The sequence below is a fragment of the Fusarium vanettenii genome (genome assembly GCF_000151355.1).
Source record: "Fusarium vanettenii 77-13-4 chromosome 4 genomic scaffold NECHAsca_3_chr4_2_0, whole genome shotgun sequence".
Classification (NCBI taxonomy): Eukaryota; Fungi; Ascomycota; class Sordariomycetes; order Hypocreales; family Nectriaceae; genus Fusarium; species Fusarium vanettenii.
This window is the reverse complement of record NW_003315879.1, coordinates 492,551-510,447: the sequence shown is the minus strand read 5'-3', so window position 1 is coordinate 510,447 and position 17,897 is coordinate 492,551. Positions and strand designations below refer to the sequence as shown.

General features: G+C 52.7%; 8 protein-coding genes across 8 annotated transcripts; 5 read left to right on the top strand and 3 right to left on the bottom strand.

Moving 5' to 3' along the window:
- The first annotated feature begins 259 nt into the window (after positions 1 to 259).
- Positions 260 to 1,588, top strand: NECHADRAFT_99932 (uncharacterized protein). Its single transcript, XM_003051961.1, has 2 exons — positions 260 to 679; positions 732 to 1,588. Exons 1-2 carry the CDS (start codon positions 489 to 491, stop codon positions 1,414 to 1,416), a joined length of 876 nt encoding a protein of 291 aa, XP_003052007.1. The 5' UTR covers positions 260 to 488; the 3' UTR covers positions 1,417 to 1,588.
- Positions 1,589 to 3,470: 1,882 nt separating this feature from the next.
- On the top strand, positions 3,471 to 7,222 carry NECHADRAFT_38788 (uncharacterized protein; the record flags this gene model as incomplete). The annotated part of the gene is made up of 4 exons (XM_003051960.1): positions 3,471 to 4,101; positions 4,150 to 4,728; positions 4,795 to 6,249; positions 6,300 to 7,222. 4 exons carry the CDS (start codon positions 3,471 to 3,473, stop codon positions 7,220 to 7,222), a joined length of 3,588 nt encoding a protein of 1,195 aa, XP_003052006.1.
- A 398-nt stretch (positions 7,223 to 7,620) lies between these two features.
- NECHADRAFT_78744 (uncharacterized protein) lies at positions 7,621 to 8,397 on the bottom strand (the record flags this gene model as incomplete). Its single annotated transcript, XM_003051505.1, has 3 exons — positions 7,621 to 8,086; positions 8,139 to 8,242; positions 8,359 to 8,397. 3 exons carry the CDS (start codon positions 8,395 to 8,397, stop codon positions 7,621 to 7,623), a joined length of 609 nt encoding a protein of 202 aa, XP_003051551.1.
- A 297-nt stretch (positions 8,398 to 8,694) lies between these two features.
- On the top strand, positions 8,695 to 10,948 carry NECHADRAFT_37842 (uncharacterized protein; the record flags this gene model as incomplete). The annotated part of the gene is made up of 2 exons (XM_003051959.1): positions 8,695 to 9,214; positions 9,267 to 10,948. The coding sequence occupies 2 exons, from the start codon at positions 8,695 to 8,697 to the stop codon at positions 10,946 to 10,948; spliced, it is 2,202 nt and encodes a 733-aa protein (XP_003052005.1).
- A 386-nt stretch (positions 10,949 to 11,334) lies between these two features.
- NECHADRAFT_73562 (uncharacterized protein) lies at positions 11,335 to 11,953 on the top strand (the record flags this gene model as incomplete). The annotated part of the gene is given in 3 exon segments (XM_003051958.1): positions 11,335 to 11,544; positions 11,599 to 11,806; positions 11,823 to 11,953. Coding segments are annotated over 2 exon segments (383 nt in total), but the record flags the coding sequence as incomplete, so codon positions are not given.
- Positions 11,954 to 12,034: 81 nt separating this feature from the next.
- NECHADRAFT_102522 (uncharacterized protein) lies at positions 12,035 to 12,763 on the bottom strand. Its single transcript, XM_003051504.1, has one exon. It carries the CDS (start codon positions 12,677 to 12,679, stop codon positions 12,095 to 12,097), a length of 585 nt encoding a protein of 194 aa, XP_003051550.1. The 5' UTR covers positions 12,680 to 12,763; the 3' UTR covers positions 12,035 to 12,094.
- A 547-nt stretch (positions 12,764 to 13,310) lies between these two features.
- Positions 13,311 to 14,156, top strand: NECHADRAFT_92514 (uncharacterized protein; the record flags this gene model as incomplete). Its single annotated transcript, XM_003051957.1, has 3 exons — positions 13,311 to 13,323; positions 13,387 to 13,693; positions 13,742 to 14,156. The coding sequence occupies 3 exons, from the start codon at positions 13,311 to 13,313 to the stop codon at positions 14,154 to 14,156; spliced, it is 735 nt and encodes a 244-aa protein (XP_003052003.1).
- Positions 14,157 to 14,856: 700 nt separating this feature from the next.
- Positions 14,857 to 17,023, bottom strand: NECHADRAFT_92513 (uncharacterized protein; the record flags this gene model as incomplete). Its single annotated transcript, XM_003051503.1, has 7 exons — positions 14,857 to 15,959; positions 16,011 to 16,142; positions 16,200 to 16,273; positions 16,324 to 16,471; positions 16,523 to 16,542; positions 16,705 to 16,744; positions 16,792 to 17,023. The coding sequence occupies 7 exons, from the start codon at positions 17,021 to 17,023 to the stop codon at positions 14,857 to 14,859; spliced, it is 1,749 nt and encodes a 582-aa protein (XP_003051549.1).
- Positions 17,024 to 17,897: the final 874 nt, after the last annotated feature.

Below are 17,897 nucleotides of genomic sequence, written 5' to 3'. Positions count from 1 at the left end.
GCGCCTGTTGGTTCAACTGCAGGGCGCATTGATAGTATCCCAACCTCAGAGCATGGATGCATGGCTGTACGTGTATAGAGACAGCGGGAGCCTCCGGGTTGAGTGGGATGCCCCTTGTCGATGTCTTGCGCGATGAGCGATGGGCTATGCAGGAGGACAGCTGATAATGTTGGATGGATGGCTGGGTCGTGGACATTCATATGTAGGTTGACGCTGGTTCATACTCTCAGCTCATTGTTTGCACCTGTCTCGCACTTCCAGGCTGTCTACTCTGCACTGCCCAGAATCAATCCGTCCTGGTGTTTGCTTTCTTGCGGTTCTTCACGCACGCATATTCCAACTTGACCAACGCCTTCAATCATCATACTTGACTAGACCGAGTCGCGCCAGACCAACCTCTCCTCTCCTGCTGAACCCGGGGATTCCGGTCTTGAGTTCAGATACCAAAGCACGAGACTGCATTTGAACGAGTCATCAGTTCAACCGCCATGAACATCGCCGACTCGCCGCTGTTTAAGGCCTACGCCCGGCCGATCCTCGACTCAAGACTTGATCCGAGGCCTCGTCGTCAGAGAGCACGCTTCTCCCCGTTTGGCATCATGGACACAGTGATGCAGTATTTGTTGGACCGCGCGAGCCTCGAAGTTACCAAGATCAAGATCAGTAATGCTTCTGAAAGGTGAGCATTGTCACTGTGAGCAGTTTATGGCATTAGTTGACTCGTGTGCCAGCTCCTTCTGCCTTGCCATCGAGAGCCGCCTTGTCGATTCTGGTGCCATTTCCAGTATCATCGGCGCTATGGACGTCGAACTTTCCTTCAATGGCTTCAGCTTTGGCACGGTAGAGTTGCCTGAAGTCCAGACGAGCTTCTGGGGTACCAAGGTCCTAGTCAAGGAACAGCGCATCGACATTACCGATATGACAGCCTTTCGAACATTCATCCGAAGCCTCATGCTCGACAGCGATAGCAGTTTCCAGCTCGATAATGGCTGGTGCACTGTCGGAGCTTTGGGTACCTCATCGGGCTGCGAAATGTGTCTCGATATCCCACTAAAGTGTATGAACGGGCCGCAAATGGAGCTCAAGAAGCTATCACGCTCCAGTGATAATGGCATTGTGGCGACCTTTCGCCTAGATAATCTGAGCCCTATGGAGATCGATCACGGTCGCTGCATCTTTGAACTGCGCAACACCCGAGGCGAAACCATGGCAGAGCTGAGGGGCGATCTGAACATTGTCCGGGGGCAGGCCGACTACACGCTGCATGGCACGACGCGACCTGGGGTGGCACCATCAGATATGGCTAGGCTGGTGGGAGTCGGTGTGGAGGGGAGCTCGTGGTGCAGCGAGACGATCAAGGAGATTGATGTTATCTTTGGGTTGAAACCGGAGTTTGCGGAGCTGCTCCAGCATTGAAATGACATGATCTCGGGAAACATGTCGCGTCATGACCGGCACGGGCGGAACTGTTTGAGCGTTCATTTGGCGTTGCGGTGTAGGCTTGGATAACAAGGGACTGGTTTTGACGACGGTGAGTTGGACACACTCTGGATATATCTATTAGCATGAATACCAAGCGATCACAGCCATTCGGTTACAAGGCAATTGAATGCACGAGAGCAAAAGCCTACAGTGATTCCACAAACATAGATTGAATCCTTGCATGAAAACTGCACGGACTTGTGTGTTTGGGCCCAGTCTCTAGGGTAGTTTCTCGTGTTGTGAAGCTCCAGTTGAGTTAAGGTTAACTAGAAACTCAGCTTATCTGGTGTTTGTGGATATCCGAATAGAATCCTGTCGATGGGTTAGAGTTATCCAGTCACTATCCGTATGCGCAGCCCGTATAATTCCCTGCGGCCTACTGGGGTTGATGTTGTCCTGTTGTGTCAAGATTAACCCCTGTTCTACGTGTTGATTCATCAACTCAGAGGATAAATCGCCGATTGGACTCTGAAGTATCACGTTACCACGCCACAGTGTTCCAAGATTACGTTTGCAAAGATGCTGTATGCTTGGGAGTTGAACCGCTAGTGGTAGGTTATGGCCGTCATACTTTACGCAACCGAAAGCCGGTTACCAACATGGAGATTAATCTGTCCTCGGCTAATCCGTTGAGACGAGCGTGTCAGGTAACTCGTCAAGAAGGCACCATATCATTTGCGTCCAAATAAACGACAAGGAAGAATACGAAATGGTGAATCACTGATTAGACACGAATCGTGAGGTGATAGACAACAACCTTCAAGACCCGGCCGGCTGCCGGCTTCGGCCGCTTCGCTGGCGCCCACTGGCTGACGGGCCCGTCCCTCGGCCGCCACAAACATCCGCCGCCAGGGGTAATTTTGCGGGGATCGTCAATGGCTTAACAAAGCCCCTGCATCTCGTTTCATCTCGTCTCTTTTTTTCGGATCCGGGATTTGAATCTGGTCCATGTTTGCAGGTCAGCATCTCCTGGAGATTACTCCGAGTAGTTTCCCTTTAGGGAGTGTGCAGTTGATGTCATGAGCGGGCAACTATCATTGAAACTGTCGTGATACTACCCTTGTAGTAGCAAGTCCAGATGCGGTGACAACTCTCACGCTCATTGGGCGAGACTATAAATGAAGCGAAAATGGGAGAATACGAGGTCCAACGCTGCACTCGAGATCGTGTATAAGCGCATTCCCCGGTAGCAGCCAAGGAGGAGCCCGTCCCATGGTGCGTCTCCGTCCAAGCTCGGATAAGCAAATGTCAATCCTGCATTTTTATCTTGCTTGTCCACTTCATTCCTGAGCGGCCGCTTGGAACTCCACGTCCCCTTGGCAATGCCCGTCCGTATTCGTCGCGGTTCCTCTTGACCCCCTGCTTCTGGGCGTTTAAACCCGACCCTCGATTGGATTCTCATGCCTGTGAATGACGGATACGGCGGAACGCGCAAGACGCTCAGGACGAATTCGTTCACCAGAAGCCAGGATATCTTGGTCGCAGTTGATAAGCCGGAAGCCGGTCGGCCGCCTTACTTGTACTGTAGCCCACTGTATCATCACCACGTCGAGCAAGCTATTCTTGTACTGAGCTGGCTTTTGTCCATTGTTTCACCAACCGCATCCGCGGGATTGTTTAACGATATCGGTTCACTACTCCTTCGCCTGAATGTTGACCTTTTCTTTGCATCCATCCCTGGAACTCGAAGGGGACAAAGCTGAACTGAACGTCTGTGTACCGTATCCCTCGACGTTGCTTATGCCCGGTTCCCCTGACATCCTGGCGTACCTGGCGTCGACGAGGCTTGCTTCCAATTTTGGACTCTCAGACTTTTGATGATGCTTTCTTGAGGGAGAAGAAACACTCTTCTTTTTCTTTCCAAAGTCATCATCTTTCTCTTTCCCGTCACCGTCGGCAAATTCGAGCTCAAGGGCTCTCCCCCCAACTAGACGATCGTCCCGTGACCATCACACCAGCTCCCTTGATCCTCGGCGGCTTCCCTGGAAATGGCTCCCTGGTCGACTCGTCGTGGGTCTCAACCCAACAACAACTCTTCTGGTGACCTCATCAGTCGAATCCACAACACCGCCCTACACACGCCCACGACTCTCAACGCAGTCTATTCGACAGCGCTGCCACCGACACCGAACGGTCGCAACTTCGACCTGTCCATCTCCAATGCCAACGCCGACTCGAGCTCCGACGAATCCGACTTTCACCCCTCGCGACCACCGTCCAAGCCTGCTCGCCGACCCCAGCACACGCGCTCTATGAGCCAGCCCTTCCCTTCTCTCTTTAGCAGCAAGAAGAAGAGGCAGAACTCCGTCGGCGCGCCTCCGCCCGACTTGGGCTTTGCAGATGATGACGCCGCAATGCCTCGACAAGCACCCAAGAACCACGGCCGGAATGCGTCCCATACTCGAGGGGGTCCTGCAGGGAGCAGAGACTTTGCGACGGGAAACTGCATGACCTGTGGTTCCCTAGTGCGGTGGCCGAGGGACCTCAAGGTTTTCAAGTGCACCATCTGTACCACTGTCAATGACCTGGAGCCGCTAAGTGCGGACAATGTCACCTCGAGAACGCGCCGCGATGCAAGCCAAGGCCCCCCTGGCGCACCCCAACCCTCTCCGGCAAGAGGTAGGCGTTCGCGGAAACGGGTTGGATCAATTGCTGATAGCGATGCAGTCCCGCATATCTCGATCGAACAAACGAGACGACTTGTTCAGCAATGCATTCGTTCGTACTTGTCCAAGAAACTACATCGAGTTCCTAAACCCGCACACGATGCTCAAAATCATTCGAAGAATAGACTATCGTTTAGCAGCCGAATGCAAGCTGCTGGCCATAAACCCGTGGTGATAGATTCAAGACGGGAGGTATCGGCTCCCTCTAAATCTCCCACTATACATGTGTCGCATTATACATTCGATGAGGAGCCGACCCTACGAGCCAGCGCTCAGCGCACGAATTCTGCGCCTATTGCTCGATCTTACTCGTCTTCGTACACAGAAAAAACCCCAGTACAGAACATATTGTCAGGCGATGGGTCCAAGGACCACACTCCACCCTCAATGACAGACGACAGCGATCCCAAGCGAATATTCAAGCCGCTAGAAGACTACTTGGTTGCCTGTTTCGGCTCATTCGAATGCATCAACTCGTCATTCATGACCCATCATCATCGCCATCCCCCAAGAGGTGGAAGCGAATCAACCCGCTGGAGGCCTGTAGCACAACACGAGCCTCGAGAGAAACGAGAGCATCGTCGGGAACCTTCAGAAAATCGGCAAGCGCGCGAACAGCGAGAGGAACGAAGTAATCCCCAAGGAGACGATGGAACGTTTGATCTTGATCCGAAACTGCTTCTACTGGGCGACTTTGCAGAGAATGGAACGTGGTGGACTGGCAGCCAGGAGGAGACGCGATCTCGGAGACCACCAACACATCGAAACGAGCGTAGCTTTTCAAGCGTTCCAGCAATTACCAAGACCCCACAGATGAATTGGGGCGATTTGATGGGCTGGTACAGCGCTGTCGTCAATACTGCCGCTGGCTGGTTCGTTGTATATGAAGAGTTCTCTGGGGCTGATGACTTCCAGACGCCTACTACACGAGAGCTGCAGTCTTTCGAGCGAGATCTTTTGCAGGGCCAAGAGCATGCTCGACGTGTGCTACTAAAAGCAACTGAAATGCTCCTTAAGCGACCCGGAAGGCCCCTGAAGGACCCTGCAGAGCTGCGGTTTCTTCTCATACTGCTTGAGAACCCACTCCTTTACGAAGACCATCAATCATTTGGCGGCATCCTCCAGCCAGATCCCAAGCCACCAGCAGCAAAAGACACACGAGCTGGGAAAACGGGCACTCCTGAAAGTGGCCTCCTTTCTGGCCAACATTCTGGAATCATCAAACGCATCGTTGGGCTGATCTCTAATTCGTCGCTTGAATGCCACAACCAATTGATCACTTGGTTCGCGAGACATCACCCCTCTCGATTTACAAGGACGAAGGAGCTGGCTTCTGGCTTCCTCACATATCGCATGCTGCGCCAAAGGGATAAGAAGCGAGAAGTCAGAGTTGACATTACGGCTGGCCTGATCCCACAGATGCAAGAAGGACGCTCGGGGGCCTATCTCTATGACGAAATCAACCGCTCTGGCTCCTCAAAGAAGACCAAGGAGCCTGAAAAGAAGATTGTGTACAGCGACGATTGGCAGATAAAGGCCTCTTCACGAGTTCTGGCTCTCCTATTTGCTGCCAACAACCTCTCTCATGGGAGGCGGAGTGAAGACGCACCGCCGATCACTGGCAAGAACGGCACCGGATCGAGTCGAGATACTGTTTATTCTCACGGACAGGTGCTGCCGACGAGCGACTTTTATAACTCCATGATTGATTATACTGATCTGATCGCCGACTTTGAGAACTGGGAAGCTCGGAGAGGTAAATTCTCCTTCTGCCAGTATCCATTCCTCCTTAGCATCTGGGCCAAGAACCACATCCTTGAGCATGATGCTCGTCGTCAGATGCAGAGCAAAGCCCGAGACGCCTTCTTTGATAGCATCATGAGTCGCAAGGCCATCAATCAGTTCCTCGAACTCAACGTACGACGAGATTGCTTGGTCGACGACAGTCTAAAGGCTGTCAGTGAGGTCATTGGAAGCGGGAGCGAGGACATCAAGAAAGGCCTTCGCATTACTTTCAAGGGCGAGGAGGGAGTTGATGCTGGCGGCTTGCGCAAGGAATGGTTTTTGCTCCTCGTCAGAGAAGTTTTCAATCCCGACCATGGTGAGAGGAACTGCGTTCTCTGTCGCTAAATCAAGCTAACATTGTTCCAGGGATGTTTATCTATGACGAGGACTCTCAGCATTGCTATTTCAACCCCAACTCGTTCGAGACGTCAGATCAGTTCTTCTTGGTTGGTGTTGTCATGGGCTTGGCTATCTACAACTCGACTATTCTGGACCTGGCTCTTCCACCTTTTGCTTTCCGGAAACTCATTGCATCGGCTCCAACTCAGGGTACAGGAGCCTCTTCCCACCCCAGGCCACCTATGCGATATACTCTCGAGGATCTTGCCGAATATCGACCTGGACTGGCTCGGGGACTTCGACAACTGCTCGAGTATGAGGGTAATGTGGAGGAAACCTTTGCTCTCGATTTTGTCATCGAGACGGAGAAATATGGCACTACCGTCGAGGTTCCTCTTTGTCCAGGAGGTGAACGCATTCCCGTCACAAACAATAATCGGCGAGAATATGTGGACCTTTACGTGCGGTACATCATCGATGTGTCCGTGACGAGGCAGTTTGAGCCTTTCAAGAGGGGCTTTTACACTGTATGCGGAGGTAATGCTCTGTCTCTGTTCCGACCGGAAGAGATTGAGCTTCTTGTGCGAGGGTCAGATGAGGCCCTCGATATTGATTCCCTACGGGGTGTTGCCGAGTACGACAATTGGGGCAGCAAGAAGCCAGATGGTTCCGAGCCTGTTATCGACTGGTTCTGGGAGACATTCAAAGCGGCCTCGCCTGAAGACCAGCGCAAATTGTTGCTGTTCATTACTGGTAGTGACCGAATCCCTGCCATGGGTGCCGCTGTCCTACCGATCAAGATTTCCTGCCTCGGAGAAGATGAGGGCAGGTACCCCATTGCCAGAACATGCTTCAACATGCTGTCCCTCTCACGGTACGAGTCCAAGGAGAGGCTGGAAAAGTTGCTGTGGACGGCGGTCCGTGAGAGTGAGGGCTTTGGACTAAAGTAAAGTATACACTTGACGAAATTATGAATTGGCATTCCGTTTCATCTATGGAGTTTGGGAGGGTTTTCAACTGGGAACGCATATATAGACTATACCGAACTACATCAACGCCATGATGTGGTGTTTAGAACATGAATTCAAGCCATTACAAGTGCCCTGAATACACTAAAACGCAGATATGAAATATGTTGTGAAATATCACTCCAAAGGTAAAACCCAATAGGTAAAATTTGATCATTTTCTCATCATGCTTCAACATCAACCCATTCTTAACAGATCAAACAAACATTGGTGGTATTTTTTATATCCCCAACTTGTACACCCGCCAGATTCAAGGCGTCGAGTAATACATTTATTGTACAGCGTCATATCCATCTTTTCTGGTCCGTCGTCATTCATGTTCATGACTCCTCCTCCTCGCCAACGCCACCAGCTGCCCGGGCTCTCTTCAGCATGTCCTCCTCGCGCTTCTTCTCCTCCCGGAGTTCCCTCATGCGATCCCTGTCGACCTCGGCCTGCTTGCGCATGGCTTCAATCTCCTGCAGCTCTCGGATCTCCTCCTTGGTGGGCTGGATGACGACGGCACGGGTCTCGGCCAGGACGTATTCGAGGATGTGCGACGAGTGCTTCTCGCTCATGTCGATGGTCACGACCCTCTCATCGGCGTCAGGGGGAGCGGCCTTGGATAGGTTGTCGCGCGAGGAGGCGGGCTGGTTGCGAGTCGCGGGGGGTGGAGAGGATGCGTCGGGTTTGCGGAGATAGATGGAGAGGGTGGGCTTGTTCTCGCTTTGGGCGTGGCGGTTGACGATCATGGGGACCGAGGGGTTGTGGTACTTTAGCCGGGGGAGGTTCTCTCGCCAGAACTTTCTGTTGGAAGGGACGTTAGATATGATATGCTTGTGTAGACCGAGTGACCAACTTGGCTCCCATATGACCCTTGAGGCTCTTGGCAAAGTCCATGTGTATTCTAGTTACCTCCGGGGGGAGGACTGCAGCGCCGGGACCGCATTTTATGTTGATTAGCTGTACACGGTGTAAGCATTGGGTCGTCTTTCGGTCGTTCAATGGCGAGATATATCTACCTTCTGTAAAGCTTGTCAGCGGTCTATTCTTCAAGGCATTGTGCACAATTGACTTACCCTACGAAGTGTGTTGAGACGTTCGCCGAGAGACCTCATCTTGAACCACGCAAACCCTCGATTGGAAATGCGCTAATGTTCTTTCCGAGATCCAGAGGCTTTCGCGATGGCTTCGAAAAGTCGACAGTAAAATCGACCAGACCCTGCTGCGTTTCGACAAAGTGCGGGCCGAGCATTGACCCGGGATGGGAAATGTTCAAGTGGGGCCGCCGCACATGTCGCGTGCCAAGGATCTTCGTAGTGGGATGGAATTTTTTGGATGCGGATTTCTTCCAAGTCGGGAGTTTTTTTTTTGGTTTGCGATCATCTTCAACCTTGAAGCTGTTTGGAAACGCAATGCACAGAGCATTGTCGGCCCGATGGCTTAATCGGGCACTCAGCATCGGTGAAGCATCTGCTTCATCGAGTGTTCCTCTTTTCTTGTGTCCTGCGGTGGGATCAGCTCGTTATATCAGAACGCCCAGAGCTGCGCCGTCTTCAACAACCACGACACTATATTCTCGACGATTCAACCATACCGAGGCGGTTGTTCAAGATGCCCCCGCTACCGAAACCGAATTGCCCCCAAAAGAAGCTCCCGCAGAGCCTCGGAGACGACTTCCGTTGAATTGTACAGGATGTGGCGCCTTTTCGCAAACGGCTGATCCTCAGCTGCTGGGGTACTTTGACTTGAATAGCAAAAGAGTCAAGAAGTGGTTGAACCCAGAAGCATATGAGCCAAAGCGCACGGCGAGCGAAGAGGATGGAGTTGTGGATGATGTGCTCAAGACGTTGGATCAGAGCCAGCTGGAGGCGCTTGGCTTGAAACCGTCCCTCATGATGTCTGGGGCAGAGACAGAGGGCGATGCTGCTCCCAGTGGGTATATTTCCTGTCCATTGATGCAATTGAAACTAATATATGGTAGAAGCACCTCCTCAGGACAAGCAACCTGTATGCGACCGATGCCACAATTTGCAGCACTATAGCACTACGAGCGATACTGCCAAAGTCACCATGTACCATCCTACGGTTGAGTCGCTGCGCGAAACGATCGAAGAGTCACCGCACAAATACAACCACATTTACCACGTTATCGACGCCGCTGACTTTCCCATGTCACTGATCCCACGACTCAATGTTTTGCTTGGAGACATCCCCATAAGGACTCGCAACAGACGATCACGATCGGGCAAGTACCAGAAGGATCGGCAAACAGAACTAAGCTTCATCATCACTCGTGGAGACTTGCTGGGACCTACCAAGGAGATTGTTGATTCAATGATGCCCTACCTGCGTGAGACGCTACGAGACGCTTTGGGTCGGCTTGGAGGCCGTGTGCGACTGGGCAACGTCAAGTGTGTTAGTGCGCGACGAGCATGGTGGACCAACGATGTCAAGGAAGATATCTGGCGTCGTGGTGGTGCGGGCTGGATGGTTGGAAAGGTCAACGTGGGTAAGAGTCAGCTCTTTGAAGCTGTCTACCCCAAGGGTAGGATGAACTTGGGCAAAGATGCGGAGCGGGCATCGGTATCGACATATCCTCGGGAGGCCGTCAACACAGAGTCAATTGCTGTCGATGAAGACGGAGAAGGCGACTGGGAAGACGTGGACGTTGGAGATTTGCTGCCCCCGGCGCAGCCCGCCAAGAACTATCCCGATATGCCACTGGTTTCGTCACTCCCTGGAACGACCGCATCGCCGATTCGAGTACCATTTGGAAACGGAAAGGGCGAGCTGATTGATCTGCCGGGTCTGGCACGAAGCGACCTGGACTTGTTTGTCAAGGAGGAGTGCCGACAATCCATGATCATGAAGAAACGGATCGTCCCTGAGCAGATCTCTATGAAGCCAGGGAAGTCGCTTATCCTCGGAGGAGGACTTATTCGCATTACACCCAAAAACCCCAACACGGTGTTCCTCGCCTACAACTTTACACCCTTGGAGGAGCATCTCACACAGACTGACAAGGCGATTGCCTTCCAGGAGCAGACGCGCGAGTCTATTGGCGTCCCGAGTATTATGCTCCCTGGTGTTGGAGACAAGATGCGACATGCTGGAACCTTCAAGTTGTCTCACGACGTTACCAAGATACGAGCGGGTCCCCTGACAAGGAAGAACGCAGTCGGACTGACGGTTGATCGGTTACCGTTCCGAGTGGTTTCGACTGATATCCTCATCGAGGGTGTTGGCTACGTTGAGTTGGTGGCTCAGGTACGGGCTCAAGACGTCGCTAGGCCCTTGATCACCCCGCCCCAAGAGCCACCACCACCACCTGCAGAGCGAGCGACACAGAAGGGGGAATTTTCTGATCCTTTCCTGGCTCTTGCGGCGAAAAGGAGGGATACCAAACCAGTTGTGGTGAAACCCGTGAAACCTGTGAGAACCAGGGAACCTGAGCCACAGCTGGGGCCGGAGCCGGACTGGCCAGCCGTCGACGTTTACAGCCCTGAAGGTCGATTCGTTGGATCTCGTCGACCCATCAACGGATGGATGAACAACAAACCACGAGTGCTTGCGGAGCACAAGAGAGGCCGGCCACGAAGGAGCATGAAGGGGCAGAAGAAGAAGGCCAAGGCGGAGAGGAGAGGAGCCCAGATGAACTCTGAATGAGAGCACGACTGAGGAAGTCATGATGAATGACGACGAGTGTAAGATTTGACGCTGTATAATGTCACATGTATACTATTTGCATGAAAGCATAGACTGTAGTAGTATTTGTATAACACACCTAAAAGAAAACAAGGCATTCAAAGAAAAGGATATGCACTTTATGAGTGAGTGGCTTAAACATCACCTCATTGACAGGAGATGACGTGGGGGCGAACCCCGGATTTTTTCTTTGGGCTCAGCCCCTCCATGACCGACGACGATTCATTCCTTTGCCATCCGCTTCCATAACCAGCGCGTGACAAGGTCTTTTGCAAACAAATATTTCGTCCAACTCATCCCACGCTCTTTTTTCTTCTCCTTCTCTACTCTTGAATACCATCACATGAGCAAATACATCATGTCACAACGACAGCAGCAACAGAGCAATGCGCCGGCCCCTGCGCAGACACAGACCGAGACCCCCAAAGAGCCCGAGACTGGCGAGTCAGCGCCGCGGATCCTGAGACTTCGAGGCGCACATACTTCCAATGGACGGTCGGTGCAGTGGGCAGAGGACGTTGTGGACAACGAGGGTCTCGGGCGGAAGAGTTCCAAGGGTATGTTCTGATTACGGATATTCTCGAGTACGTGCTAACATCTTGTCTCTCTAGTGTGCTGCATCTATCACAAACCCAAGCCCGTCGACGAATCCAGCGACGAATCCTCCTCCGACTCGTCCTCCGGTTCAGACTCGGACTCGGAACCCGAAGGCGCGCGACCGGCGGGCGGCAAGCGACAGAGCTGCGGACACGGACACGACCACGGACGGCGGGGGCGTAAGAGCGGGAAGGGTAAAGAGAAGAGGGCGCCGAGTCCCAACGCGTACGAAAAGGTGCCCAAGCCGAAACCAAAGGATGGACCCGAGGGTACGTCTTCATAGGATGGCGGGCGGTCTGAGGGGAAGGGGAAGGATGGTGGTGAGCGGCCATGATGATATGAAGTATAGATTTCTGGGTTCATACACACCACACACGGTATTAGAAGGGTATTTCGGTGGAGGGCGGATGCTCTAGATTCAAGAGCGTGCAATTACATGGCGAATGATATAATTATGCCAATGCTTTTTTTGTTGTCCAAATGGGTATCATATCTGCAACTTGTGTTTTATCATTCTATCCCCTCAACATCCTTCTTCCCACTCTCGACAACAAAATAACTTCCCGCAGTCCTACCCGCGGTACTCAAAGCATCCCATTTCTCAGCTTCCGACTCGACCTTATCCCTAACCCTCCTCGCGCGCTGATAATGACCCACGAGAACCTCACTGCTCAATGCCTCATCCAGGTCGGCGAGTCCTATGGTGACTTCGCTGTGGGCTGCGTCTGTCTCGTCGCGGATGGCCCGTAGAGGCTCTACACCACTGGTGTCAACCCTCTGCACAGCGCGAACGAATTGCAGCTGGTTTTGTAGCGTATTGATCATGGCAGCTTCGTCGGCTGGTGTTGGAGGTAGAGGGAGGGCCGATAGACGGAGGAGATGGTGGAGCTGGGCGGGTGTGATGGTCTCTGCCGGTGCCGATAAGGGTGATGAGGGGAGAAGACTGCGGACGGACCAGGTGGGCTTCTCAAGGATGGAGGCGGCAGTCGATTTCGAGCTTGAATTTGTCGTCAAGGTGCGAGTTGTCGCTGAGTTTATAGATCGTGTGGTGATGGAGCGCCGGAGGGCGAGACGGCAGGATGAGCAGAGTGCCATTGTGGTTGATCGTAGGCCAATTGTCGAACTCCAATGCGTTCTCTGAATGTCGTCGGTTCATCAGAGTTTCTAATCGTGATTGAGAGTGTATCGTTGAGTTATCAATCTCTCGTGATACCAATTCCAATCTTTGAAGGGATCGGCGGCGGCTATTTTATGCGCCGGTAAAGGCAGACCCAACCCCCACTAACCGGGCTCTGACACTTGTGCCAAACCAAATGTGGCTCAGGCGACCCCGTCGTCATAGCTCAGCCTCAACTCTACCTCGATACCTACGTCTTCAATCGCCCATCCCCAAAGCCAAACTTACCCTAACGTGGCTCATTCTTTTTCCTCTTCTACTTTGACATACTTCATTTGATACCCAGATAGCGAATCCTCACAGCCATGGCCCAAGATCCTCGAGCCCTCCTCCAAAAGGTTCCGTAACCCCTCCCCCGCCATTGTCTCCGACCCCAACACCCGACACGCCATAAGCACACGAGTCGCAACGAATACTGACCACGTTTTCTGTTCACAGGCCCAAAAGACCCTGCAGGGCGCAGGTAGCGGCTTCAGCTTCTTTGGTGGACGAGAGGAAAAGTACCAAGATGCCGCCGACCTCTTTACCCAGGCTGCCAACGCCTTCAAGATGCAGCAGCAGAGTGCGTCCTTGCTACCTTTAGCCGATACACACCGAACGCAAGCTGATTAGGCAACTTGAAAAGATGTCGAAGCCGGAAAGGCTTTTGAGCAGGCCGCACAGATCCAGACCGAGAAGCTCAAGGAGCCCGATGACGCCGCAAACACCCTCGTCGATGCCTTCAAGGCCTACCGCAAGGACGATCCCCAAGCCGCCGCCAGGTGTCTGAACGTGGCCGTCGACCGATACTGCGCCAAGGGTAACTTCCGCCGCGCTGCCTCTCACAAGGAGAACCTGGGTGAGCTGTACGAGGTGGATCTCGGCGACGCAAAGAGCGCGCTCGAGTGCTACGAGCTGGCTGCTAGTTGGTACGAGGGTGATAATGCCACGGCGTAAGTTAATATACACTTTTGTTCATGGGTACCTATTAACATCCCAAGTCTTGCCAACAAGCTCTGGCTCAAGGTTGCCGACGTGGCCGCCATCGAGGGCGACTACTACAAGGCCATCGAAAAGTACGAGCGCGTGGCGGAGCAGTCCATCAACAACAACCTCATGAAGTACAGCGTCAAGGACTACCTCCTCAAGGCGGGCATCTGCCACCTGGCCAGCGGCGACCTGGTGGCGGCCCAGCGCGCCCTGGAAAAGTACCGCGACATGGACCCCTCGTTCGCCGCCCAGCGCGAGCACCAGCTCCTGACGGACCTTTGCGAGGCCATCGAGGCCAAGAGCCAGGAGCAGTTCACCGACCGCCTGTTCCAGTTTGACCAGATCAGCAAGCTCGACAAGTGGAAGACGACTATCCTGGTGCGCATCAAGAACTCTATCGAGGAGGCGGACGATGAGTTTGCGTAGAGGATAAGAGATGGAGGACAACACGGAACGAGGGACAAACGGGCCAAATGGACTGGGATATATCACATGGAGCAAACCCGTCGGGATTGTTATCCAAGGAGGAGGGGAGATGGGACTTGTATGTGTCAACGATTATCATGCGTTTTGGAGGGAGGCAGCAAGTCAGGCATAGACACATCAAATGAATTCATGTCAAGAAGAAACTATCAACATTTTTGAAAGTTGCGAATGGGTGATTGTCAATCTGAGAGATGAAAGCCCCTATTCCCAACAAAACCGCCGAATATTCACAAACTCGAAACAGCAAATAACTTGAAAGGGGACATAAATAGACATTCAGTAATAACTATGAACGGGTGAAGAAAGTATCCTGTCTCCCTATTGAGGTCCCTAACAGCCAACTCGTAGCGACGTTTCTTGCGAGTCGTGGAATAGGGGCCTGGTCGACCTGAGCCGACAACACGTTCCAGGGGGGCAGAAAAAGGAGGACTATATACACGAATGGATGGGATCTTTGTGCAGTATGTTGAAATTTTGTTGCGTCGTCAGAACGTGTTTTTGTGTCATGACATAGTGCGGTTATGTTGTCCAAGACTCGACCACCATCTCTCTCGCTGTAGAAGGGATAGAGATATTTCCCTTACTCCTTTCTATCGGCGTTAAAGCAGGTTTAGATTCGGTCCCGGATCACTCCCCAAGTTTATCCTTGCCACTGATCCGACTTGGTAGCCTTAGTCTCACAAGTCTTGGGGACAGTGTAAGAACGGTTGGGGTCACGCTCCCACACCAGCGAGCCGTCCTTCTTGACGTTGATGTACTTGTACTCGAAAGCCTGGCCAGCCGTGAGGGAGATCGTCGTCTTCCACAGGGGGTTCGACGCCGTGTACTCGGAGGCGCTCAGGGAGATGGCCTTCGTGGTGTCCCAGCTGCCCAGGGCGGCGATGCTGCCGACAATCTTGATGGTGTCGCCGTACTCGGTCTTGACCACCTCCTCAAAGGTGACGTCGACGGATGTGGCGATGGCGCAGCTTGTGGGGGAGGAAGTAGGTCCTCCGTCGGTGGGGGTTGGCCCGGTGGGAGTTGGCACGCCGTCCTGGGGGGTTTGCGAAGGAGGGAACGAGGTCTGCGTGGCCGATGTGTATGATCCAGCGACTGTGCTTGATCCACAGCTGTTGGGAACCGAAGGAGAACTCTTTTGCCAAGTGGGAGGAACAATTCCAGCTCGGCGTTCAGTTGCCGAGAGGAAAGCAGCATATGACCAGGTCAGATCGTCGGCAGACATGGGTGTTCCATTGTCCTTGGAGAACTGCTCAGCGAGGGCACCGTTTGGACCCACGTACTTTCGAACAATGCCAACGTATCCGTCGGCGTAAGTCGAGACGGCATCGATAATCTGCTGGAAAGTGGTCGAACCGCTGGCATATGTACCAGTAGAGACACTCGACACCAGGTCCTTGAAGAACGACAGAGATGTATCAGTCACAGTGATGGATCCCTTCTGCTTCCAGACGTAGACGGCATCGTACAGCTGCTCAGCCGCGGCGAGTGTGGTGAGATACCAGGGGTTGCCGTTGTAGTAGACATCTTCGATGTATCTTCCGATAGCTACAGCAGTTCCCTGTGCGATGCCCTTGTTGAGGTTGTAGGAACGGAAAGTGTCGGTGACCGCCTTGTGGTTGGCGAGAGCCTTGTCACTGCAGGGTTGGAATGTTGCAGCATCACAGCCAATGCTGGGGTCAAAGTTGTGGATAGATGCGAGGATGCTGTTGGCGTCCTTGCCGGTGCGGCCATCATTCACGTTGACTGGGAGTTGTGAGTAAACAACGTAGTAAAGTCTCTGGGGGTACAACTTACTGTTGGAGTCGACATATTTACCGTTCGAGACCCAGTAGGTCTGCAAGAAGCAGAGTGTTTGGGGCGCGATGTTGGAATAGGTGTCGCCAGACTTGCCGAGCGCCTTGGCAAGGGCACTACCTTCGACGAGAGCTGTGATATGGATTAGCATCGCGACTAAGAGTAAGACTTGGCATGGCTAGAGCCAACCTCGGTATTGAGCAGCAGTCGTGAAGAATGAGCTGCCCCTGACCTCTTCCCACAAGTCAAAGCCAGTTTGAGTCCTATGGAGGTTAGTCTTTGTAGTAATGAATGGATAAGCGGGTTTGCTTACCAGTACTGAGCAACGTAGTTAAGATCGTTGCGGATAACAGGCCACACAATGTCATTAGCCGTAGAAGTGTAGCCGTTGGAGATCAGCCAGTTGGCATAAGTGATCATGGCAGTGGCTCGAAGGGCGGGACCGTCACGTTGAGGTCGACCTAGAGTCTGTCAGTACTTGTGTAAGTCACAGCATTCGTGTGTCAACTCACCCCAGCCACCAGTGTAGGGGCTTAGGTTGACATAGTACTTGGCTTCACCAAGGCCAGAGCCATCCGAGAGGGATCCAGAGGGGTTGGAGACGCCCTGAAGCTTGGCTTGAGAGGCAATGTACTCCTGAATGCGCTTCTGGAGAGTAGCATCGTACTGGTGAATAAACCTGTCGACAATATACTTGAAGACAAGAGCAGCATCTCGAGTCCAGGTATAAAAGTCTGACAGCTGTTAGTTGAGGTTATACATTTCGGATCACGGGACTCACAGTCAGGATCTTGTGTGTCTGGTGAAGCAATGACGATTCCAGCGGGAACATTCTTGGCATGGCAACCTTCGGAACCAATGTTGCACAGAAGTTGCTCGATGGCAATCGGACTCTCGGACTTGATAAAGTCCTCGATGCCAGATTGTCTCACTTGGATCTTATCCGCCGGTCTACCCAAGACGCTCTGAAGAGCGAGGGAGCCGAGGAGGAAAGTAGAAGACAGGATATACATGAAGGGCTGTATCAGAGAAGCTGTTGTGTTGACGGATAGGCTTGAGACTGCCTCGTCAACATCGATGAGGTCCATCGTGAGCATCTTATAGACGGCGGGCATGTCGGCCAGGGGGTTGAATACGGAATCTCTCCACGTCCAAGTTGGTTAGATGCGGAATGCGAATGGGGAGATGCGGAGGCGCCCATGGGGGAGTGATCGTGAGCCGTTGCGGGATAGCGAGGTGTGGTTCAAAGGGCCGAATGTTTAGAATGAGGCCGAGTAAACGGTGCATACGATCCCCAGCCGTTATGGAAGTGGAAACTTGTGCTATAGTCGTCTTCACCTGGGGTATGCTGCAGAGTGAGAAACCATCGTCAACATCGACCCGTGGTGGTTTTTTTCTCTTCAAGCCATGGAAGCTCACAGCTTGTCCCAAAACGTCTCATCTGACTGTCTTGCGGCGGATAACACTGAGACATTGTCTACAGCCAGAGACCATGTGACGAAATGTTCCAGTGATGTTCAGGTGATGGATGTGAGAGGGCCAGAGCTCGGCAGCTGTGGAGGAGTGTGGGGTACCCGCCCTCCTTCACATGCCGCCGACCAAATCTGCACGATCTCATGATATTCATATTCAACTTGGAATATTGACAGGACAAGCAAGCGTGAGTGGACGGATGAAATATTGCTCGGCTTCAAATGGCCGAGTGTAACACACACCAGCAAGGCACGGGGGCAGGCAGGACAAGAAAAAGCAAGACACGAGAACATCAAGGTAAGTTCCGAAGCTCCGTTCAAGTATAATGAGTGAATTTGTAGAAGATCCAACAAAATGATTAAAATCAATCGTGATAAAGGTAGTGTCTTAGATCTGTTTTATCTACTCTTCTTA